This window comes from Doryrhamphus excisus, chromosome 7 (assembly GCF_030265055.1).
Source record: "Doryrhamphus excisus isolate RoL2022-K1 chromosome 7, RoL_Dexc_1.0, whole genome shotgun sequence".
Classification (NCBI taxonomy): Eukaryota; Metazoa; Chordata; class Actinopteri; order Syngnathiformes; family Syngnathidae; genus Doryrhamphus; species Doryrhamphus excisus.
The window spans coordinates 7,153,363-7,178,448 of record NC_080472.1 but is presented as its reverse complement, the minus strand read 5'-3'; the positions used below and the strand labels follow the sequence as shown (position 1 = coordinate 7,178,448).

Here is a 25,086-nt window from a genome sequence, read left to right as displayed (position 1 = left end):
ATTCGTCCAACCATCCATTTATCTATCCATCCATTCTTCCACCCATCCATCCATTCGTCCATCCATCCATTCATCCAGCCATCCATTCGTCCATCCATCCATCCATCCATTTGTCCATTCATCCGTCCATCCAGCCATCCATCCATTCGTCCATCCATCCATCCATCCATCCATCCATCCATCCATCCATTTTCTATACTGCTTATTTTCATCCATCCATCCGTCCATCCGTCCATCCGTCCATCCATCCATCATCCATCCATCCATCCATTCTTCCATCCATCCATCCATTCGTCCATCCATCCATCCATCCATCCATCCATTTTCTATACTGCTTATCTTCATCAATCCATTCGTCCCTCTGTCCATCCATTTATCCATCCATCCATCCATTCTTCCATCCATCCATCCATTCGTCCATCCATCTGTCCATCCATCCATCCATTTTCTATACTGCTTATCTTCATCTATCCATCCATTCATCCATTCATCCATTCATCCATTCATCCATTCATCCATTCATCCATTCATCCATTCATCCATCCATCCATCCATTTGGCCATTCATCCATCCATCCATTCATCCAGAGCCCCTTCAAAGTCCAACAGTGCCAAATGTCAGATGTAGATCAGGATTGTGTATGCAGTACAATGACAGCAAAAAGTAATACAGTAGTTGTACGTTTCCTTCCAGATGAATACCCGCCCAGTAAAAGGATCGATTCCTAATTTGCAGTCTCGCGTTAATGTCGTCAATATTCAAGATGCCTGCAGCTGCAGAGAAAAATGGCCGGAGTTGGTCTTCCATGGCCTTGGAGCCACGCGTGTTCTTATGTTTTGCTGTTTGACTTTTCCGTTCAAATGAAACACAACAGTGAACAATGTCAAATCTCACTAATCTCTTTTGCCGGCGTTTGAAACATGTCTTTCAAAGCACGAGTTTCCCCGAAGAGCTCTTGTTCTTCAAAAATCCTGACAGAATTGTTTTTTCTATAATGAAACTTTTTTCTTTTTTTTCTCCGATTCTGCTGGATATCCGCTTTAATTAGGCAGTCAACTCGCTAGCGCTGGAATATTGTCACTGATTTGTGCGGGTTTCCGTCAGAGATCCCTGTCGGTCTTGCAGTTCATTGGTGAAAACCACAGGTCCATCGCTCTTAAAGTGATAGATTGGATTGTTTCCACTTCCTTTCTCCATGTTCCCTTTGGCGAGCTGCCTCCTAGATGGCCATGTTGCAAGGCCCCTCTACACTTGTCACTCATCTTGATGAGCTATCTGCTTTGAAAGTGTGTCTGGCAGGGAAACGCGGAAGACATCATATGCAGACACTGAAGAACAGATGGCAAGAACAGCCATAAAAAAGACTGATGTTTACTCATCTTCCGCATTTCTGTTTCTTAGTTTTACTTCTTTCCTAGTTTTTTATAGCATGTGTACCTCACTGATAGACGTGTATGGAATATGTATAATAATTATCCAGATTATAAACAGGTTTTATATGCTCTAACTACGAAAAAATGTCATTTTATAGCATAGAATCCTGTATTGAAGAAATTAATTTAACACGGTCGACTTTTTCTGAAAATAATGAATAAATGGTCGCTGTTTTGCAGTAGACTATCCGCTAATGTTCATCAAAACGGGATATGTAGTATTCTGGTCCCTCAGTGGCAGTAGTGATGCAAAACAGGCAACTATTTATTTCATTTTAGGTTCTTTCTTCTCTAATCACGTTACAAACCACATTTGGACCTAACCAAGTTTCCGATGCTATGAAAACATTCCATTTCAGGAATCTAACTTTGTGAAAAAAAAAAAAATTCCTTTTATATTGGCTAATAAAAGTGGCTATAGGGTTATCAGTTCATGTCTCTAGGGCTCTAATAATGTTTAAACCATATTTAGAAGGTCATAAACAGATTTTCTATACTGTAACTATGAAAACATTACATTTTATTTGCAAAAATTCACTTATATATTGGCTAATATGATCTTAAATGTGACTGCATGGGTGTTATTTTATGTCTAGAGGGCTCTATGAATGTTCCAAACTGGATTTAGATGGCCGTACAAAAGTTTTCTATGCTCTAACTTCAAATTTTCAATTTAATGATTATTACTTTGTGGAAATGTATAATGGGTAGTGCAATTGTAAAAGTGACTATGTTGGTGTTATTTCATGTCTAGAAAGCTCTATTATTATTATTACTAATTTGAATGTTTAAACACGTTTTCTATGCTCTAAATATGATAATATTCCATCCAAGTAATCTTGAATCAAATTGAGTAATCAAATTCACTTACTGCACATATTGGTTACGATTGTAAATAATGACTGTAGGGGTGTTAGTTCATGCATCGAGGGCTCTAATTATGCTGTAAACCGTATTTAGAAAAGTTCAAATTTAGGTTGGAAACAGAAATGTTGAAAATGTTGAAAATATTCAATTTATAACAAATAATAAATAAAGGTTGTAGAGTAATACTAAGAAAGTCGCTAAGCTGCAGTGGTTTTCGGATGATGGGACCTCTTGGTCCATGGTTTGGGGGGTAAGCAGCATAATGAAAGGATACGTTTGTGTTCTTCAACTTGTATTCCATGCAGCCTGCCATGTTGGTATAAGGCTTAGTGGATCCTAATGTCAGCCATGTGTTAACGGGACCTCACACCGCGGATCAAAGCTCCAATTAGCCAGGGGATACATCAGGATCAATGCCAGGAAGAAAACAGCAAATGGCTCATGGAAGACATCTGTTTTACATGTCAATACGATCAATGACTGAACCATAGGTGGCGCAAGCGACAACTGCACTGGAATGTTGGAGTGTTTCCGCCCGACTACACAACCAAATATCGTTTCTTGTTGCACACCTTGGATCTTCAGGGTAATGTGCCTTGCACACAGGGCAATAGAGGGCAAACATAAAAACTCTTGGAAGTGTTTGGATGCTTCAGAGGTAGGAGGCCATAAAAAACACTCGACAGAAGAGCCCAAAAAAACTCACAATCCTCGGTTTGAGACAGGAATAGACACTCTTGGTCTCGCCAAGTAAATGTCACATCGTCATCAGGGGAGGGCTAGCTGATTAAACACAGTGTTCAACAATCATGACAGTATTTGGGGGGGGGGTGTTTAATCTGCCAAAAAAACTCGCAAAATTGATATTTTTGGTGGCTTGTTTTGTTCCGCGTCACCTTGAAGTCCAACCAGAGTGCAATCAAAAAGCCAAATAAGTATGACATGTTTTGCATAAAATAATCAGCAAAATGTCTGCAGCTTACAAGTGGCCAGTAACACAATTCACCCTCTGAATGAAAGCTAAATGGAATTTAAACTACCAGGAAGTGGCAAAAATAAAATAGAAAAATAATTAAAAAATCATTCATTTTTAAAACATGGCTCCCCTTTACCCCCTCCAAATCCTCTCCTCCGATTTTGGATCGACATTTGCAATAAAAGAGACGATGTGGGCGTGACCCCCTCGTGACAGATCTTTTAGTTTCCTTCTTTGCCTCTGTTCCGGTGTTCATGCCCTTATTTTGTAATTCACGCACCTGCCTCTAATTTCCTACTCCCTATTTAGTTCAGGTGTGTGCTCTTTCTTTGGTGGCTTCATTGTCATTTGTTTGGCTTGTTTGGTAGTTGCTGTCTGTTTGCTTGCTGCATTGTATCAAAAAGTATCAAAAGACACGTTTTTGTCGGCATTTTGGTCCTGCTCTCTGCCAACTAACCCGATCGTGACACCAGAACCTTCGCTCTTCAATTGCAGTTGTTGACTAGCAACCGGGGCTACACAGCGGACAAGTGGTTAGCACACAGACCTCACAGCTAGGAGACCAGGGTTCAATTCCACCCTCGGCCATCTCTGTGTGGAGTTTGCATGTTCTCCCCGTGCATGCGTGGGTTTTCTCCGGGTACTCCGGTTTCCTCCAACATTCCAAAAACATGCTAGGTTAATTGGCCACTCCAAATTGTCCATAGGTATGAATGTGAGTGTGAATGGTTGTTTGTCTATATGTGCCCTGTGATTGGCTGGACACCAGTCAAAAATTAGCTTAGCTTATTAGCATCTGGCTAACTTCCTTCCAAATTTGTGCTAGAGCTTGTGCTAAGTAGTTGGGACTTCAAACTTGGCTGGACATGGCGAGTCCATCGTTTTCAGCAGGTTTTTATAGCTTATATATTTTTTTCCACTTGCAACCGGGACCATATCCTGTATTAGCAATGAGATAGGTTGCTTTTCCTCTCATGAGGAACGTAACAGGAGCGGCAGACATGGCACACACTCCTCATATTGGAGTTTCAAGCTGGTGAAAATGATTTATTTAAGGCTCTGCTTTGGAAGTTCCTCCGTATTAGCGAGTTACTGCTCATTCCTTGCCGAGTTCTTCCACCGCAGACGAGCTAGCCTGTTAGCTTCTACTGAACCTCCGACCTTCTGCTACACCCTTCCTCCCTCCTTTGTCGGCATGAGGGAGATACAGAGATGCTTTTGATATCATTCATTTTCTGCCGCTTTTTCCTCACGAGGGTCGCTGGAGCCGATCCCAGCTGTCTTTGGGCGAGAGGCAGGGTACACCCTGGACTGGTGGCCAGCCAATCACAGGGCACATATAGACAAACAACCATTCACACTCACATTCATACCTATGGACAGTTTGGAGTGGCCAATTAACCTAGCATGTTTTTGGAATGTGGGAGGAAACCGGAGTACCCGGAGAAAACCCACGCATGCACGGGGAGAACATGGCAACTCCACACAGAGATGGCAGAGGGTGGAATTGAACCCTGGTCTCCTCGCTGTGAGGTCTGCGCACTAACCACTCGACCCCCTTTTGATATCATAAAGCAAATATCGATATTTTAAAAAATATCGATATTGCCCAGCCCTAGCTGTAGCTGTAGGGGTGTTATTTCATGTCCAGAGAGCTCTAATAATGTTAAACATAAACTTTATTCAGAAGCTTGTAAAAAGGCTTCAGAAATATGAACCCAGTTAACCTCAATAAGCAAGGGGTTTCTAAATTAGGACTACTATGGCTTATTTGGGGTGGGGGGGGGGGGGGTAAATTGAGTTTTTGACAAAAAAAATCTGTATGTGTGCAAATCCACGTGTCTTTATTTGAGCTTTTATCATTTGTATTTATATTGCATGAGTCAGACTAACAATACCTCATTTGGCCCAAAGGGTTCTAAATAAAAGCAGGGGCAATAAGGAATGGGATTTTACTCCATGTGCATGGTAAGCGCTAAAGTAAGAACATGCTGCATGAATTATTGCACCCAATAGCATAATTGGATAGCATAATTATTCTTCTTGAAGGCAAATGTATTGTGACAGAATAAATATGCCCAAAACACAAAGTGACAAAGTGATTCATGAGCTGATGTGAACTTGCAGAATTAAGTGTTTTGTTTTTTCTTGAAATACGTCTTTTTTTTTCGTTGTTTGGAGCAGCTGTGGATCAATATGATGAAATCAGCTTCACAATGCAAACCGTGCTGTCTTGTCCCAGTCCTTGCAGACGGCCGGTGTATGTTTTAGTGTAAAGATGCCCTCGTGGTGTTATCAGAGCCTTGGTGTGACTTGACACATCACATATCAACTCCTCAATTGGAGGAGCTGGTGCATCGCGTGATCTGTCAGCAGGTGCCAAGGCTTTGTCAAATGCAGCCCCTCGCCAAGTCGTATTCCAAACAAGGTGCTTCGTCGACAAAATTGTGCGTGTCGGAAGAACTGACAGGAGTAGCACCGTCACCCGGTGAACCATCCACAGAAGCTCTTCCTGACGTGCCGCCGCCCGACATTTCCGCTCAGACAAACACTTCAAGGTTCCATCCATGGGGAAGAAGATCAACAATTCTTTGTGAAACCATCATGGGGAGATTCGGTATTACACTCAAAATCAACCGCACTGGGGGGCAAAACCCAAAGCACACTTTAGGTCGCCAGCTGAATGGATTAATTGGCTCCAATTAAAAATGGAATATTTTCAAAGAGCACAGAAAACCTCTTTATGACTTTTTAGAGATTTTTATTAATTACACCATTAATAGAGCCGTGTAGAATCGTCAACTCCAAACAGCCGCTAGCTAGCAAGCTAGTGAGGCAACCAGTTACTCTCAAATTTATTTATTCTCCACTGAAAATGTCCAAAACTTACCACTTCCACACTACACAGGATAATTTTTTTTTCACTCTATGATGTGGGATATGCCATGGCTGACGTCATGCAGTGTAATAATATATAATATTTATATATAACTTGTATTTCAGTGTTTTGATTCATAGCTGATCGTCTACCAACAACCAATCATTTAGTTGGGATTCATTTCTCAAAAAAGGCAATTTAGCAAGACAGTGATAATCAAACCACAACATTATGATATTATTATTATTAATTGTAATATTACATTATATTACAGCTCCATTTTGTTGTAATTTTGTTGTATTTGTAAAATGTACTGAGCCGTGGCAGCTACGAGACCAGGGTTCGATTCCACCCTCGGCCATCTCTGTGTGGAGTTTGAGGTATGCCCTGTGATTGGTTGGCCACCTTTCCAGGGTGGACCCCACCTCTCGCCCGAAGACAGTTGGGATAGCGGTAGAAAATGAATGGATGAATGAACTATGGCATGGTGAAAAAACGGCCCCAGGCTACAAATGACCCATTTGTAGCAGCCAATCACAGGGCACATACAGACAAACAACCATTCACACTCACATTCATACCTATGGACAATTTGGAGTGGCCAATTAACCTAGCATGTTTTTGGAATGGGGGAGGAAACCCGGAAAAAAACCACGCATGCACAGGGAGAACGTGCAAACTCCACACAGAACTGGCTGAGGGTGGAATTGAATCGTGGTCTCTTAGCTGTGAGGTCTGCGCGCTAACCACTCGACCACAGTGCAGCCCTGCGTTGTTCATATTTTGTGCTATTTTTACTGAGCCGAGCTGTAGTGAAAAGAAATATTTGCTAAAATGTCGCTCTCTCTCGCTGACAGTGACGCGCTGCAGAGAGGTTGTGGCGGCTCTGACATGTTTATGTTTGTGAGCTTTATGCAGTCATTGCAGTTGCTGGCCAGTGTCTTTGGTCTGTGGGTTCAGACTTGTTGCAAGAGAGAACGCTTGTGAGGGTTGGATATTCCTTCCTGTGAACTTTAGCCTCGTTGTGAACTCGTTCCTGCCAAAACTTCACATCATTTACATGTTCAAGTGTTGCGTTCGTACCAAAGCCACAACAACAAGTGAAATGTGTTTTAAAAATAGACAGCACCCCCGAAAGCTGTCAAAGACACAATGATGCTTTGTGTTGGAGGCGCCGTACACAAAGCATGTTTTGGAATAAATGCATCCCAATTACGGCCGCGGCATTGCAGCACATAAACGTCAAGTTTGTGTCATGTCATTTCCAGTGAGCTGGAGGTGGCAAACGCCCCGACCTTGGAGAACATCCCAACAGAGATGTAAAAGTACAAGTGCGGGGTCACAAACGCCAGCATTTTTCTCTTCATTACACTGTGCAAGTCAAACGTGGATGTCAACAGTGTTTGTGTGCTCGCAGTTATCGTCTCTGAACAAAAAAAGTGCACCCTCTCTGGAGAACAAAAGGCTGTTTTCGGTTCCTTCGGCTTGCCATGAGAAACTGTTCTGAGCACTTGTACAAAAACAGGCTTGACATGTCACAGCTAAAGATATACAAAACCCTGGTCTGTTGTTTTTTTCCCCTTCACAGCCTGACAAACATGGTATGCATTCACAGCCAGTTATTATACCGACAGCCAGAACCAGACACTAATGTCTGCTTATTTTTCTTGCTGGAACTTTTTTAGTCATTTGCCACATAAACTGTTTGCAGGGACCACAAACACGCCATTAATATCGCCCACACACTCCATAACGATAGTGGCTGTTATCCCTCTATGAGCTGTGGCTCTCTCATATTTTTTCCGCCATCGATCATAGCCGTGCGGCACACGCGCTGGAAAGCAGCCGGTGGGTAGACGCAGCATTTGCAATCAAACGGAGAGCAGCAGTGTGAAATCTCAGGAAGAGGCAGCTTCCCCCCCTCCCATACCGCCACCTCCCAATGCCTTTGGGCAGGGGATCAGACGATGAGGAAGCCTGCTTCAGACACTCAACACCTCCCACTGGCACCCTGATGCAAGCGGCGTGCAAACCCACCCCTCACATGTATCAGTCAGCCGGAGGGCGTGGGGTGGGGGGGGTTAAGCTGCGTGTATACCCCTACCCCTGTGACTGCGCTGTGGAGGGCATGTTATGCCACTGCAGCCTGAGTGCTTTTAGGAGCTTTGCAAAGGTTCACACCGACTTGTTGATGCTAAAGACACCCAGGCTGTAGAAAATGACCTTTTTTGTGATAACGTTCGCTTAGATTACACTTGGGACTGATGCAATATAAATGGAGAAAGCTGCAGGTGTACTGGCTTCAAATTATTTCCCCCTCCCCACTTTGCCCCATCTTTTCATGCTGTTTCGTGGTAGAATATGGCCTATTAGTCCAAAAATACACTCCACAATTTCACACGTCTTTCTCTTTTCTGTGTGTTTTCTGTGTGTTTTAGCTGTTTTAAAGATATTAAAACAGCTAAAAAGGAGGCAGCTAAAAATGCACGCCTTGGGACACAACAATTCCGCCTGTAGAGCCGTCTGGAAAAAAACCTCCAAAAAGCATCACAGTGTTCCATTTCCATAATGAGCTGCATATGAAGCATATTACCATTATTATTAACAATAGCCACGTTTACATGAGGAGTTTTTCTCTTTCCGAATGGAATCTTTCCGAATGACCTTTCCGAAAGCAATGGTATACATGGAAAGGAATATTCCAATCGCGTGTCTACATGCGCCACTATAATCAACCAGAATAGTCAATGGGGCATGCCCAGTAAAGCGTAAACACCAACATCACGTGATACCGACTTCCTCCAGTTTTTCTTTCACTTGTTGGAATAACTCCGTATTGCCAGTTTTTCCTTCGTCCAGTCTGGAAATTTATTTTGAATCAAAAACAAACTTTCCGCAGCAGTCCAGTGCCGATTGCTCGCCTCCATTTTTTTTAAATCGAAGAACATCTGATATGTTACGTCATATCTCAGCATTCGCTGAAAGAACACACCCGGGAACAGGAAAAGATAAAGTTCAATCTTGCTAATATTTTATAATTAAGCTCGGCACATGTTTTATATAGATATGTATTTTCTTTTTGAATAAAAGTGGACTTGTGAATGGCGTATAGAAGGGTTTAGATTCTGTTCCACAGATGGCGCTAATGCACACCAAAGCTGATTGCCGACCGCCAATAAACAACAGAAGAAGAAAAACACCACGAAGAAGAACGCAGTCTGACAACTTTCCGTTTGGGCGGGTACAAGATACCTCAATCGGATGGGGGAAAGGAATATTCCACCCCTGTGAATCCCATTATATATTCATTCGGATTGGCACTTTTCTTTCGGAATGAAGTGTATACAAAGGTTGGATTCTTTTCGTTTGAGCAAATAACCCGAATGGAATTGGAATGTTTGGGTCCATGTAAACGTGGCTATTGTTACGCCCAGGAACTACGGTACGGACGTAGCGACACCATGCCACACCACAGCCAGCACACACTTGCTCCCAATGCCTCAGGTCACTAGCCAAAGCTAAGCTACATATTGGAGCTGTCTTTTTGTTTTTAACGCTAGGTGTAGCTTTCCTTTCTGTGTTGCTAAGTGAAACCAAATCACCCAGAAAGAAAGTTCCCATAATGCTTAGCTCATTTGTAGACGTAGTTATACGTTTTTATAAACCTGAATCCAACATTGTATTTTTACCTATTTCATGTTTTGCATGTCCGGAGGCTATAAGGGTGATGATGCAACTCCTCACCAATGGATTAGGATTTAGAGCAATTTTAAATGCCATTCAAAATGGCCACTAGGTGGCAGGAGTGCGTCATGAGAGGAAGGAGAAACATATCGCGATCATGACCAGAGGGCTCTAATAATGTAACAAAAAAACACTTAGAAAGGCTGCATGGCGGTTGAGTGGTTAGCGCACAGACCTCACAGCTAGGAGACCAGGGTTCAATTCCACCCGGGTACTCCGGTTTCCTCCCACATTCCAAAAACATGCTAGGTTAATTGGCCACTCCAAATTGTCCATAGGTATGAATGTGAGTGGGAATGGTTGTTTGTCCATATGTGCCCTGTGATTGGCTGGCTACCAGTCCAGGGACAAGACAGCTGGGATAGGCTCCAGCACCCCCCGCGACCCTCGTGAGGAAAAGCGGTAGAAAATGAATGAATGAATGAAAAACAGAAGGCCGTAATAAGGTTTTTTCTATGGTCTTAAAAATATATATTTACAAACGAGGCATCCTTCTGCTAATTTATTGTTAGGTCTGGAACTAATTAACCGCAGCACCGAGCTCGGCCTTATCTAGTACATGATCACCCCCCGCCCCACCCCTGTTCATCTGGGCCATCACATCTTGAAACTTTAGGATGACTTTAGCACCTCCTGTTTGTTTTGAGGAGCGAAGCAGACGCTGCTGATTTGTGTTCTGCAGCTTCAAGTCAACCTATGATAATAAATTATTCATTTCTTTCAGCGTGTGTGTGTGTGTGGGGGGGGGGGGGGGGGTTGCATTCCAGCATTCTGTCATAAATGCATGTACGCTTGTGCATTAGTGTTACTACATGTTGACAACTGCTGTAAGCTTGAAATAATATGCGTACACATGACAGCGGCAGCCACTCCAAAAGCAACTGCCATTCCTGAATTGAACTCTCACATGGAAGAGGAGATGAAACTCAAACATGGCTGGTAAATCACCGCTAAGGCCGCTGCTGTTTCAACATGCATGTTGTCTCCTGCTAATGTACAAAATGCGCTCTGACGCTGGAAGAAGAAAATGTCAGACTTTGGCAGGCGAGGGAGTGTATTTAGCTGTCATTGCCTATTTTATGGCCATTAATATTGTTGATGAGCACTCAGTGCTGCTTGGCATCACGTTGCATTACACGCTTGCTTTTAGTGTCAATAAATATGTCCAGTGTCCTGAAATCACAGTCAATCGGAAGTCAATTAGTTAAACTGACAATCAGTAAAGCTGCTGTCTTTTAAGAAGATTGTTGCATTTCGTTTCAAAGCTCAGCGTAAAGATTGGTAAGATGAGAACAGTAAACCAGCACTTTTCACGGAGATTCCGACCCGGGACCACCAGGAAATAGAGAAAACCATAAACATAGATGAGAGACCACACACGTTCTTTCAGATGAATGACAAGTGGATAAAGGTAGCTTCTAGAGAAAATGTCTAACTATACTGTTGTCCCTCGTTTATCAGGCTTAATTGATTCCACACCCAACAGCAATAAGTGAATTTAATATATATTAATTAAAAAATATTAATAGACTGAATATTTTCATAGTTAGAGCATAGAAAATATGTATATGTGTTTTATATGTGTTTTTACATGAATAGAGCTTTGTGGACATGAAATAACACCCCTATAGTCACTTTTACGTTCCTTTTTTTTACATCACATTGCGCAGGCTATGAGATCACTACAGGGACAGAGGAGAGATGAGCACTACTGACACAGCAAGCTAGCGAGCTCACTAGTTAGCCTCGTCAACTTAAACAGAGTGGGACAAAGAAAGAAAACCTACCACTTCCACACAAAATGAGAGGAGAACCTTTTTTCATTCGATTTCAGCCATGACGTGTTCTTCTCAGCCATGGCTGCCGTGTCTGTCTCTGCCATGGCATGTTCTTCTCAGCCATGCCGTGTCTCGCTCAGCTATGGCGTGTCCTCCTCAGCCATGCCGTGTCTGTCTCAGCCATGGCATGTCCTTCTCAGCCATGTCTGCTGTGTCTGTCTCAAGCTGCTGTGTCTGTCTCAGCCATGGCTGCTGTGTCTGTCTCAGCTATGGCGTGTCCTTCTCAGTCATGCCGTGCCTTTCTCTGCCATGGAGTGTCCTTCTCAGCTATGGCTGCGGTGTCTGTCTCAGCCATGCTGTGTCTGTCTTATCCATGGCTGGTGTCTCAGCCATGGCAGGTCAGCTGAGCTCTGCTGGCTCAGTAACCAGTCTCCATGCAGTGTGCAAGGTAATGTAATGTCTCATAATAATACTGGTGCCAAGTGACCACAATATTACGTATAATTTGTCTTTCAAAATTTTTGAACAGCCATCATTTTATTTATTTATTTATTTTAAAAACATGATAGAGCAAGGGACGTCAAGACATTCTTAAATGTTGGGCATGTGAGTCTTTCCTTCAGTGCCTCCTGTAAAGTACAGAGGTATTTTTGCGTGAACAGGTTTATAGAATATTTTGTTCATTAATATTGAATCCTAATTAGTGGAAATTCACTTACTGCGGTCGGGTTTGCAACCAATTAAGTAAAGTAAAAATGTGCCAGTGTTGAATGGTGAACATGTGGGGACCCACTGTAAACAATTTTTTGGTTTTGCAGCTGTGCAGAATTCGACACGTTGCGGCTTGGTGCGGAGTAAACCTCCTGGAAGCTGTGGAGAGGTTTTAATCAAGTGTGAAATCCTTTTGGAGTCTTTGCCTACATGAGTGTGTTCGCGCTCTGAAGCGCATTCCTCAACACTTGGCCAAACTCTCCTCCCTCGAACATCTTCTGTAAGCGGGGGTCCATTTGACCGCAGTGATGCATACAGACAATATTCTTGGGGGAGATGAGAAATAAACTGCAGTCATCACGCGTGAGACAGTCTTGCATCGCTTTTCTGTCTCTTAGAAAAGCCGTGCATGTGTGCACTTCTTTTAGCCGTGTACCGTATTTGTTATGAATCACGCTGAAAATAATCACAATTTCTTGGTCATAATTGTAGCAGGATGAAACCATTCAACTGGAATATGGAAAGGCATTGCTTAGTTGGGAGGCAAATGCCTTTAGAAGTCTTTACACCAGCAATTAGGATTAGGGGAACAATGAGCTTAAGAGTAGCAAAAAAATGGAGTAACCTTCTTTGTGCAGTAATTATCATTTTATGATACATTTGTCCTTGCAGTATAGGTTACCTTGTGTATGCTGCAGTTATATTATGCAGTCATTGTGTATTTTCAAATGTCTAATAAAATGTCTAGTAAAATACATATATAATTCACTCAGAAGCTACATTCAAAGACATGTTGTGATGGTATGTAGCATTCTACGCGTGGCACGGACTTGGTAATAGCCACCACAGTGAGTACGGCACAGAAACAGGAAGTACAAATGGAACATGTTGTCTTATTTATATCTTGGACATCTTATTTTCTCTTATGGTGTCTACCATATTGGATACCAGGTGTGTAAAGCTGCCTAGTGGTCTGTGATAATGTTAAAAAACATATTTGATGTCTCATGTCTTTATGTCTTATATGTCTCTTATATGTCTTATTTTCTCTTATGCCTACTATATTGGGTAATACAATTAGAAAGTGTGACTATAGGGTTGTTATTCCATGTCTAGAAGACTCTAATAATCTTGAAACCATATTGTATGTCTGATTATGTCTTATTGTGTCCACCATTTTGGGTAACAGGAGTGTAAAGGTGAATATAGGGTTGTTATTTCATGTCTGGAGGGCTCTAATAATGTAAAAAAAAAACATATTTAGAAGGTATGCATATCAGGTATACATATAAGCAGGTTTTCCATGCTGTAAATATTTGATTTATAAATAACAAATGCGGATGTCCTTGGTTAAGAGTCGTGCTAAACATCGAGTTGACAGTCTGGGCTTCTCACTCGATAGCTCTTGACTCTCATTCTGCCAACCCTGGTTCGAGTCCCTGGCCTGCATAGGGGCGGACAGATTACATTGGTGCCGTGACCCGCATAAGAGTGTAAAGGATGCTAGATTGTGCAGTTGTTGGGCTGTAAGTTGGTACATTGGTACGTTGGTACGTTGGCACATTGGTACATTGGTACGTTGGTACATTGGTACTTTGGTACATTGGTACATTGATATGTTGGCGCGTTGATATGTTGGTACATTGGTACGTTGGTACTTTGGTACATTGATATGTTGGTGCGTTGATATGTTGGTACATTGGTACGTTGGTACATGGTACGTTGATATGTTGGTACGTTGGTACATTGGTACATTGGTACGTTGATATGTTGGTACGTTGGTACATTGGTATGTTGGTACATGGTACGTTGATATGTTGGTACGTTGGTACATTGGTACGTTGATATGTTGGTACGTTGGTACGTTGGTACATTGGTATGTTGGTACGTTGGTACGTTGGTACATGATACGTTGATATGTTGGTACGTTGGCACATAGGTAGGTTGATACGTTGGTACGTTGGTACTTTAGCACATTGGTACGTTGGTACGTTGGTACATTGGTACGTTGGTACATTGGTACGTTGGTACTTTGGTACATTGGTACATTGATATGTTGGTGCGTTGATATGTTGGTACATTGGTACGTTGGTACATGGTACGTTGATATGTTGGTACGTTGGTACTTTGGTACATTGGTACATTGATATGTTGGTGCGTTGATATGTTGGTACATTGGTACGTTGGTACATGGTACGTTGATATGTTGGTACGTTGGTACATTGGTACGTTGATATGTTGGTACATTGGTATGTTGGTACATGGTATGTTGATATGTTGGTACGTTGGTACATTGGTACGTTGATATGTTGGTATGTTGGTACGTTGGTACATTGGTACGTTGGTACATGGTACGTTGATATGTTGGTACGTTGGCACATTGGTAGGTTGATCCGTTGGTACGTTGGTACATTGGTACGTTGATATGTTGGTACGTTGGCACATTGGTAGGTTGATACGTTGGTACATTGGTAGGTTGATACGTTGGTACATTGGTACGTTGATATGTTGGTACGTTGGTACATTGGTACGTTGATATGTTTGTATATTGGTACATTGGTAGGTTGATACGTTGGTACGTTCGTATGTTGTTACATTCGTACGTTGGTACGCTACTCTCTGACACCTTAAGAGTCCCACTAGATATCGATTTCACAGTCCCAGCTACTAGGTCGATGGCTAGCACTATCAACTCTCATTCTGCGGATCCCAAAGTATTACATTGGTGCCATGATCCGGATGAGAGTGTAACCGATGCTGTACGTTGGTAGACGTCACTCCCTGACACCTTAAGAGTGGTGCCTGACATTGATTTGATAGTCTGCCTAGCGCCTTCTAAAAATCTCTAGCTCCACCAAACGGGTCAAGACAGAAAATAATTTGTACCAAAATGTCAGAGGCCATCATTTGTGGGTTTTGTTAAATTGTACATTTTTTTCACTAATGGCTTAAACGTAATTGTCTTTGTAACTGTAGGGTGAGAGCGTAAGTAAAAACAAACAAACCCCCTACTTGTAGAACGTGGAATTAGAAATAATAGCATTTTTTAGCATTTCAAATATCATGACAAGCTTCGACACAAGCTGTCTCTTTCCAGCTTTTTGATTGATTTCAATATTGGTAGTCCAGATGTGCTTTTTCCAGCCGTCGAGGTCTGACATTTTGGTGGATAATTATGATGCTGCCGGTCACGGATGCAGTACTGATGTGGGGCTCTTTAAGATGGCATTGCCTCTCAGAGTTGTTCTAACTGCCGCTGGTACACCATCTCTTCTTCTTGCATCATTCACATGCAGCATCGGCTTTTTCATTTGTGAACCACCAAGCTCTTTGCTTTCCATACAAATAGGTCCACTCTGATGCTGTGTGTATTCAGGCATCTGTGGTGGGTGGTGGGCAGCCTCTTCTACTGTATGTGCAATGCAGACGTGACATTACAGTCCTGGATTTATTATAGCAATTAAAACATTACACGTGGCTGGTGTCAGAGCGAGACTGGCAGCTCGTTGCTCTACAGACATTGATCGCCTGTCCGTGTCTGTGAGAAGGGATAACAAAGACAAATTCCAAAGTATTTCAATTTAACCACAGCTGAATGCCGAGTCTGTCAACAGGTAGGCAGCATGACAAGTCAGCAGGGTGCCTGCTGCAAATACGTTAATGCCAGTGCATTCTTAGTGCACTGATGAAACCATTTCAAAGAAAATGAAGATACTAACTGATACATTTTTGATATCTACTTTTTAGATTTAGATGTAAGTGCAGTTGATGCACACCTGGAGGTACGATGGACTGAAAGAAATTAGGATGTGACCAAGTGTACCTGTTGATGTGTCCCAATCAAACATCATGATATTATGACTATCACATCACCTCTACCAGGAGAACCAGAGTATAGAGCTGGAGGAAGCCACCTGCTGTGGCCCAGCAAGGTGTGCTGTATTCGGAGACACGCTCCGAGCAGCCGGTGTGATAATGCGGACTCCTCTCGCCAACTTTTTGCACTTTTTAAACATCTCAGGTGCCGGATGTTTTCTTTTGCCGTAAATTGTCTTCCTCGGAAACAAGTGAGCTCAGGCTGTTAACGTCAGTCAGGAGCTCTTGATTTCATCACCTGCACTGTACAGCTGATGTCATAATTTCCTAATATCGGGCCAAAGTTATTTATTTTGTCATTTGTCGCTGCAGCCTCTCATCCACATGGAAACGTCATTCTGGGTGCCGTGAGGCGGTGGTTTTTGAAAACGGCTTCTAGAGTAGGAAAATATGAGAACGCCGGCTAGTTGTTTTCCTACAGACAGCCAAACCGATGTTTTTCAGAAACGATGACGTCACCGACCCGTCGCTTTCACATGACCAGAAGTGAGCTTTGACGAGAAGCCAACCTGACATCTGAATACCACATGACTTCCCCTGTCAACATTCTCCTGATATTTTCACATCACATGATCTTTTTCTCCTAAATGACTCAGAAGAAATTCCACTCTGAATTAAGTCTCGAAAAAAGACGACGGTCTTATGTGATTGTGTTCTGTCTTCTTCTTTGGTTTGGTGTGTCACGTGGTTCCCTCCGAGAGTCTGTTACAGCGCCCCATCCTTTTTACCCAGTGATCTATCCGGCACAATGTCCACACACCTTTCTTTAAAGCTCCCAGGAACCGGGCCGTAGTCGTACCAGGACCAGCAGGACCAGCCAAACTATGAACAAAAGTGTGACTTGGCTGACCTTGTTGGAACTGAAAGTTGATTTAATAGCATGACCATCAGGTTTAACATTTGTATTATTGAAGTGAGCTTATCAGGTTTTGACTAATTTTGTCTAATATCGCATTGCAATTTTTGATGCTTTTTTAAAAGACTCATTTTTATAGACTAGAGATAAAAAAAACTTCTTTTGGTGCTTTTTGTACATGGAAATAAGGTCACTGGGTCATGGACCCATTTTTGAAATTAGGAACACATAATGAAGGGCAGAGAACCCATTTCAGTGCTGTCAATCAATACCAATGTTTTTGCCTGGAGAAATCCATCCCTCCCCTCATTCAAGTCTGATGTATTGCGTCCATGCGTATGTTCCCTCCGCCCCAAAGCCCACCCCCCCACACCACCACCACTGATGCCAGCACATTTTTGGGCGCACACAAATGACATGTAGTGGAAATCAATATGCTGCTGTTGAAACTTAACGGTCTAGTGATGTGTTTGGAGCGTGCCAGACTAACCGCTGCTTGATACTTCTAAACGACACAGACGCAGCATGCCATCTCCTGAATGCATCGCATCAGCTAGTGGACTACACACAGTAGAGCTCATTACCCAGCGCATAGCAACAGCTACATAGCAACTGCTGCTCAGTGCTTAGCAACAGCTGCAAAGACCTTAAAAGCGGAGGGGGGGGGGGGGTTCAGGATTCGTTGGGCTCAGATGACACCATTTCTGATCGGATATGGCATTTTTTTTCTTTACACGTTTTGTGTGTGTTTGCTATGTTTGACTAACTTGACATTTCATAACAAACTGACAATCCCGTCTCTCTCCCGCCCACAGACATTCGCTCGCTGCCCGATGTGGCAATGACCGGAAACTGTACGACTGAGTGCAGCGAATTGGGCCACTCAGACGCCTGCTGGATGCCCGGGCATCCCTCTCCCGTACGCAGGACGACGAGGAACCCCCCGAAACTCTCCACCTTTGTGCCTTACCAGGAAAGAGGGAGTCTGGGACGCCTGGCGAACGGGAGCGCCATTCTGGGTGGCGAAGAGCACCGATCACGCCTTCCGCCCTCTCGCAGTGCCTACGCCAGCAGCGGTCAGGATGCCAGTCAGGACTGCCCTTTGGAGGAGATGTCCCTCAGCGTAACGTCTGAGTTCCCGCCCACCTCCCCGTCCGCCCACACTCCCAAACGAGAAATCTATCTGTGAATATCAACCTTGAATCCGTGCAGAGATGAAGACAAGAAGAAAACAGGCTACCTGCCCAGGTGTAACAGAAGACTGTGATTCATCCAATTGCTGGCATGATCACTTGGGTCATTTGCCATCTCCACCTATGAGCGTATTTGTTACAAATTTACAACATTTAATTGACACACGCATTCATTTATTTATACACAATCTTGCAGGATGCGTCATTACTACAAAAGTGGTAACTGATTATTGTTGTAGTTAGCCAACCTGCTACGGTGACCGTGAAGGAGAAGTACAAACATGTCAAGAAAAAGCACAACAAATTACAATTACTTCACCTGGAAGGGGAACGTGATTCATGTACCGCATGAATCAGACAGGAAGTTGTGGCGGTTGTTAATGGAGGACAGTCACATCATGCTTTGAGCGTTTTGCCCGTTTTGTCACACTCAAATACTCAAAACTGAGTACCAATGACAACACTGATATATTGGCTAACATTTACATGAGGAAATAGAGTCTTCAGTTGTGTTCTTCCCGAAACTGACCATAACTTTAACCCTAGCCCTAATCCTACCTTAACCCTAGCCCTAACTTTAGCCCTAACCTTAACCCTAACTGTAACCCTAGCCTTAACCCTAACCTTAGCCCTAGCCCTAACTTTAGCACTAACCTTAACTCTAACTGTAACCCTAGCCTTAACCTTAACTTTAACCCTAACTTTAACCCTGATGCTAACTTTAACCCTAACCCTAACTCATGCAATCCAGAAAATGATATGTTAATATCACAAAAAAGTGGGCTAATAAATTGACAATAAAAGCACAAATACTGCGGATTTCAGAAAATAACAGATGGAATGATACAGCACTCTACAAGAAGCAATGAAGTCTGTAAAATTAAATAATGAAAAAAATCCAAAAATTGTGAATTATAATGATGAAAATGGTAATATTAATGATGACTATAATGATGGTAATAATGATAAAGATGATAACAATAATGATAATAATGATAATAACAATAATAATATTACAATGATAATAATAACAGGGGAAAACAAGACAGTGGCATGAACATGATTATATCTTGCAAAAAGAGGTAGAGAGTAATGGAGAGTTGTATTTTGATTGGTGTGGGAAATGCACTGTGGTGTTTCGTGTATTTGCCCAAATAAATATATATATATATAAAAAAAAACCTAATCCTACCTTAACCTTTACCCTAACTTTAACCCTCACCCTAACTTTAACCCTGATGCTAACTTTAACCCTAACCCTAATCCTACCTTAACCTTAACCCTAACTTTAACCCTAACCTTAACTTTAACCTTAACCCTAACCCTAACCTTAACCCTAACCCTAACCCTAACCCTAACCCTAACCCTAACCCTAACCCTAACCCTAACCCTAACCATTAATTCATTCTTCAAAATGTGTTGTTGGCCATAGCAATATGATGATGGTGATGCTAATAATAATAAATTCATGAAGTATCCCAGGAATAGATGAAAGTTAGGCTGTCAACCTTATACCCAAGAATATTTTAGTCTGGGGTACTTTGGCCAGCTCCGGTGGTTGAAGTTGTTCAATGGTTCTTTCCAGACGCAAGGAACAGATGGACTCCTCTAGTATCTTTTAACCAGGGTGTGACAGGGGGCATGCTGGGATATGCACCCTTCCGGGTGGTCCAATTGGAATTTGTTTTGCTTTGTGTTCAGGTGTTTTGCCCTTCTCGGCGACCAACATGAACCGGAAAAGGAATGCAGCACCTCCCTGGACCTGATTGGTCCAAACATTTTCACTCCCTGTGAAAAACTGATTTTGGTACATTCCCCAGGTTTGCTTTTTCTTAATATGTTTTGCACTTCCCGGTCCCCGTAACTTGCGCTGTCCAGTGATCTTTTTGAAATTGAAACTGAAGTTGTGATCAGTGCTCTTTGTGCCATTCTTAGATCATTTTGATAGACAGGCAGTCAGGCTCTGCCGGAAGGCGTAACGCTTTTGACTAACAATCAGACAAAATGTTCTCTAGCTGTACAGTGCTGTAAATACATTTGAATGGTGTGCTCTACATATATTTTTGTCTGGCAGAGGCTGATAGCAAAAAAAGTCATTTGACTCTGAATTTTGAAGCTTTTTTTTTTTGGCGCTGCTGTTTAAAACTTTGATTGAAAACATCTCCGGGAGAGGAGCTCAATATTGTGGGAAAGCATTTATCCGCTCCATATAATCACACACACCTTCAACCCCTAATCATAGCAGAATGGCCTTTACCTCTGCTCCCTGCGGAGCCTCGCCGTGGGTGGAGAAACCTCCGCAGCAGACATTAGGTTCCGTTGACTCTCAGCACTGTGACCTAAAAGTTTATCATCAACCCGGTTGACTTGGTCACAACGACCAAACACCAAACTCAGATTGACTTCAAATTCGTCTGACTCACTCTGTTAGGGATCAGATTTTTTCCCCCGAGACAATCCATTCACTTGTTAGTCACTTCCCTTCCTGGAGGACTCCTCTCAGATCTAATGCATATGTAAGGGGTTATTTACCCCCATGAAAAAACAACCCTTGCATCTTACCAACAGTGGAGTACATCCTCATGTCCTTCTCTTCATTCTGAGCACTGCCATTGTTATTTCAAAGTATCCCATTCTAACCTCACCTACCTATGGTCAGAGGTGGCTCCTCCAAGAGCGTCGGAGAACTCAACCATCATTAGCCCGACTTAAAGGGAAAGGGCCCTTTTTTGCATGGTGTGCTAGTGGTTAGCATGTCAGGATCCGGAAGATCTGGGTTTGAATCTTTTTGTGGAGTTTGTATATTTGGGTTTTCTCCAGGTACTCCTCCCCCATTCCAAAAACATGCATGTTAGGTTAATTGGCGACTCCAAATTGCCCATAGATATGAATATGTGAGTCTATATGCGACGGGCTGGCGACCGGTCCAAGGTGTACTTGCCCAGACTCAGCTGGGATAGGCTCCAGCATCGCCCATCATTCACAATCCTTAGGTGAGACATGAACACAAGTCTTTCCCCTTTTTCTGTGCATTCTAAAGATATTACAACAGCTAAAACCTGGCAGGTAAGTCATGCATTATTGGGGCACAAATACAATTTTCAAATACCAGCAAAACTGGCTATCACGGGCCGTTACCAATTGACTCAAGTTTTGACAATGACAACAATCAGTGTCGCTATCACAATTGGCCAGGATCCCAATTTAGAGGCGAGTTAATCCATGTAACATGATTTTATCAACAAAAGGTAATACAAAATTCAAATACACAAAAAGGCAAAGTACAAGAATACACTGGAACTAAACCATCAAAAAATATGAAATAACAAAAGGTGGAAGGATCAAGATACAGGCGAGGAGCAGGGAACAATCTGGCAAGAAACACACCAAAGCAGCACAGCATAAGAAGTCCAGGTGACTTGAATGCAGGTGTGTACAGGTAGCTCCTCCCAGTGTAGTAGTACAGTGTAGTACAACAGCCAGCAGACAGGGGGCAGCAAAGCATGAAAGTTGCTGTAGCTCGGTTAATATGCAGGCCGCATTTTGGAAATGGAAGCTGTTGGTGCTTTTTGGAGTTTTTTCAGAAGGCTTTTTAGGCAGAATAGGCGCGTCCCATTACCTGCATTCTTAGCGGCCTCTTTTTAGATCTTTGTTGAGGAAAACGTGTGTTCATGTCTTGCATAAGGATTGTGGATGATGTGCAAAATTCCCCCAAAAGTGCACATTTCCTTTTTGAATACAAGCGACGTGCGCTCGATACATCAGTGAGCATCTCTGTCCTTTGGTGTCCAAAATAAAATGTAGGGATTTGTTTTCCCTTAATGGAGATTTTCCGAGTTAATCTGAAGGATATGCCTGAAGGACACTTTATATTAGTCAGTAATTGGATGCTAATAACGACTACATTAGCCTGTCTTGCAACACGGTATAGCGGCAGGCGGCATCTTTGATTCAAACATTGATTTGATTAGACTTGTAGATACCTTTCACCTCTGCAGCAAATTTCCATGGTGAGATTGTGTCTCTGAGTAAGGGCGAAAGATCCCCGAATAGACGCATCCTAATTAGGGTGAGTAATGAGTCCTGAGCTGTGGTGTGTGCGTGTATGTGTGTGTGTTTGTGTGAGAGAGAGAGAAGCACATCCCCAGGACAAAGCACCCACCAAATAATGCACATCCACCCGCAGCGCCACAATCAGTTAAAAGGATCAGCACTTACCTCATCATGCTGCCATTGAAAACTGCATTTAGAGTAATTGAACTGAAAACATATGGAAATGACTGGACATGGCCATGATTAAATAATGTGGGCGATTATGCCCGCCTTGAGGGGGGGAGAAAGCACATTTTCAAAGCCATTTAGCAACTGAAACAAAATTTAAACAACAGCCACGATGCACTGTGATTAAACCCCCCCGCCGGCACCCCCATAAGCAGCGGGTCCGATCACTGACCTGGAATTAACGACAAACGGAAAGATAGTAAGGAGTGATAAAGCCAACGCCACATCGCCTCAGTCCCAACTTTTATCTGTTGAAGTGTCTTGATGCATTTGTGAGACTTGGAGCTGCTTTGCGCCGATACGGTATGACTGACACGCACGCAGGCACGGCATCTCCTTGGTGCTGGGATGTCAAGGCGTAACTCACCACCAAAAAACCGGCCTGTTTGTTTGTTTTGCTTTTTTTTAAACTGAAGCCAATAGTGAGCCACAACTGGAACAAAAAAACCTCACTGACGCGGAGCGATGCCTCTCAGACAGAAAGAGGTCGCCCCTGATCGAAGGATAGGACGTCACGAAGCACCCACATGCACTCGGAAGCGTGTTGAATAATGTTTAATTTGTGCTTTGCATTGATTTGCTGTTGAATTCACCGGAGTATTTTTTGCCTCTCTGTAGTCCTGTATTGTAAAGTGATCATTTCTGTGGACAGATGGACAAATTACTGTGCTGAAATAGGCAAGGTTTTTTTTTTTCGTTTTGTATCGGTCAAAGAATCTTAGCCAAGCGGTTGTGTTAATAGAAATAGAAAAAGACAAAAAAATCTGTCGGTGGTGTTGGTGTACATAGATCTCCACAACCCTTTGTCTGCTGTCAAAGCAGGCTGGGATTTTTAGCATGAATTCCAAAGATAATTGGTAGAAACTGTTTTACTGTTTCTTTCACCTTCTGAAATGTCAGTGCTGGTTTTCATATTCCAAAAGGCCCTCCTCGTGAACTGAAATTAACTGCACATATATTTTCATCTTTTTCACACTCCATGGAGAACAAAGACAATTGCCTTGAGACGACGTCTTTGCAAGAGAGAATCTAGTTGTTATCCTAATTGTTGGTATATTTATATAGGATACAGATGCTTGTGATGCCATGTTTTTGTACAGTTTTATGTACATACAAGTGACGCTTTCTAAAAGTTCTGAGAAAAGCCGATGGCATATAAAAATTGTAACACGTTTTCTTGAGCTGTGCACATCTTTGCCTTGGTTGGATTGACCTTTGCTGAGTCGGTGTGAATGTGGCCGTTCTATGCCTGCACTGTAGTCATTCACTGGCTCCCACCCGCTGAGGACTTATGTTTATCGTGAACAGTGGTTTGTCTTATCTTACCAGTTTGTTAAACTCCTGTGTTCTTACTTTGTTCTGTTTCCGCATGTTGACAACTTCTCTTGTAATACTGTCCTCATGAACTTTGTAATAAAAGTACTTCAGGGAAAAAACAATGACTGATGTCCTTTGTGGTTTGTCTGAGACTGGACAAGAGGAGCGCAACTTCTGAGGTTGGGGGGATCCATTCCCCATTTGTTTGCCGTTCAATTCATCATTTTTTTTATGCATTGTGCTTATTTTCCCAACAATTCCAACTGAATTCTTGTGAGAACCGCAACCTCACAGACAGAATCTTGTTCCTCATACCTTTGTCAACGAGTCCCTTTATACCAGGGTCTGAAGTAGGTCAGTCCCAGGACCTGTGTTTAGAATTTAAGGAACTCCTCATCCTGTACTCGGCATAATTAGCTCTCTCTTGGAGACCAGAGAGAGAAAGAAAAGCTCATGAGTGGTGTCCAAACTTTTTCTCCCGAGGGGGGTTTACTGACCAATCAAAGAGTGATAGTTTCAACACTGAGCTGTGTTGTGATGTTCATTTTCCATGCCTGGTTTCCGATATATGATGTAGTCCATCAGAGTCTTTTCAGTGTTTAGTGGCAATGTTTGCTTTGCTTTGCCAAGAGTTGAACAGTGAAGGACACCTGACACTTCCAGCCATGTAATCGACCGGCAGGATCGGCCATATGATTAGAGATCTCTGCAGAGCTGTCTCTAATCAATCCATAAAGCCAACTATGGCTATGTCCATCTTTGCATATTGTCCTCACTTGCCATTTAGCACTACAAGGCCTAGATATTGTGCTTACATAGGATTATCGTTATTTATTATATATTTATGATGCTTGGCTGCACGGCGGACGAGTGGTTAGCGTGCCGACCTCACAGCTAGGAGACCCGAGTTCAATTCCACCCTCGGCCATCTCTGTGTGGAGTTTGCATGTTCTCCCCGTGCATGCGTGGTTTTCTCCAGGTACTCCGATTACCTCCAGAAAGCCCTGCGATCTCCCCTTGTGAGGATAAACGGCAGAATATATTTGGTAAATATATCAGGTAGGATGGAAAGTGTCAGGCATGATGTGTGATAGAAGAGTTTAAGATAAAATGAAAGGAAAGGTATACAAAACTGTGGTGAGACCAGCCATGTTGTTTGGTCTAGAGATTCACATT

General features: G+C 42.7%; 1 protein-coding gene across 1 annotated transcript in view; it reads left to right on the top strand.

Annotated features, from left to right (window-relative positions):
- The window catches only part of pcdh1a (protocadherin 1a), a 125,525-nt gene extending 100,810 nt beyond the window's left edge, over nucleotides 1-24,715 (top strand). Inside the window, exon 5 of the mRNA XM_058076818.1 lies at nucleotides 17,935-24,715. Coding sequence (XP_057932801.1) covers nucleotides 17,935-18,308 — 374 coding nt within the window. The 3' untranslated portion in view covers nucleotides 18,309-24,715. The remainder of the gene's footprint in view (nucleotides 1-17,934) is intronic.
- Nucleotides 24,716-25,086: the final 371 nt, after the last annotated feature.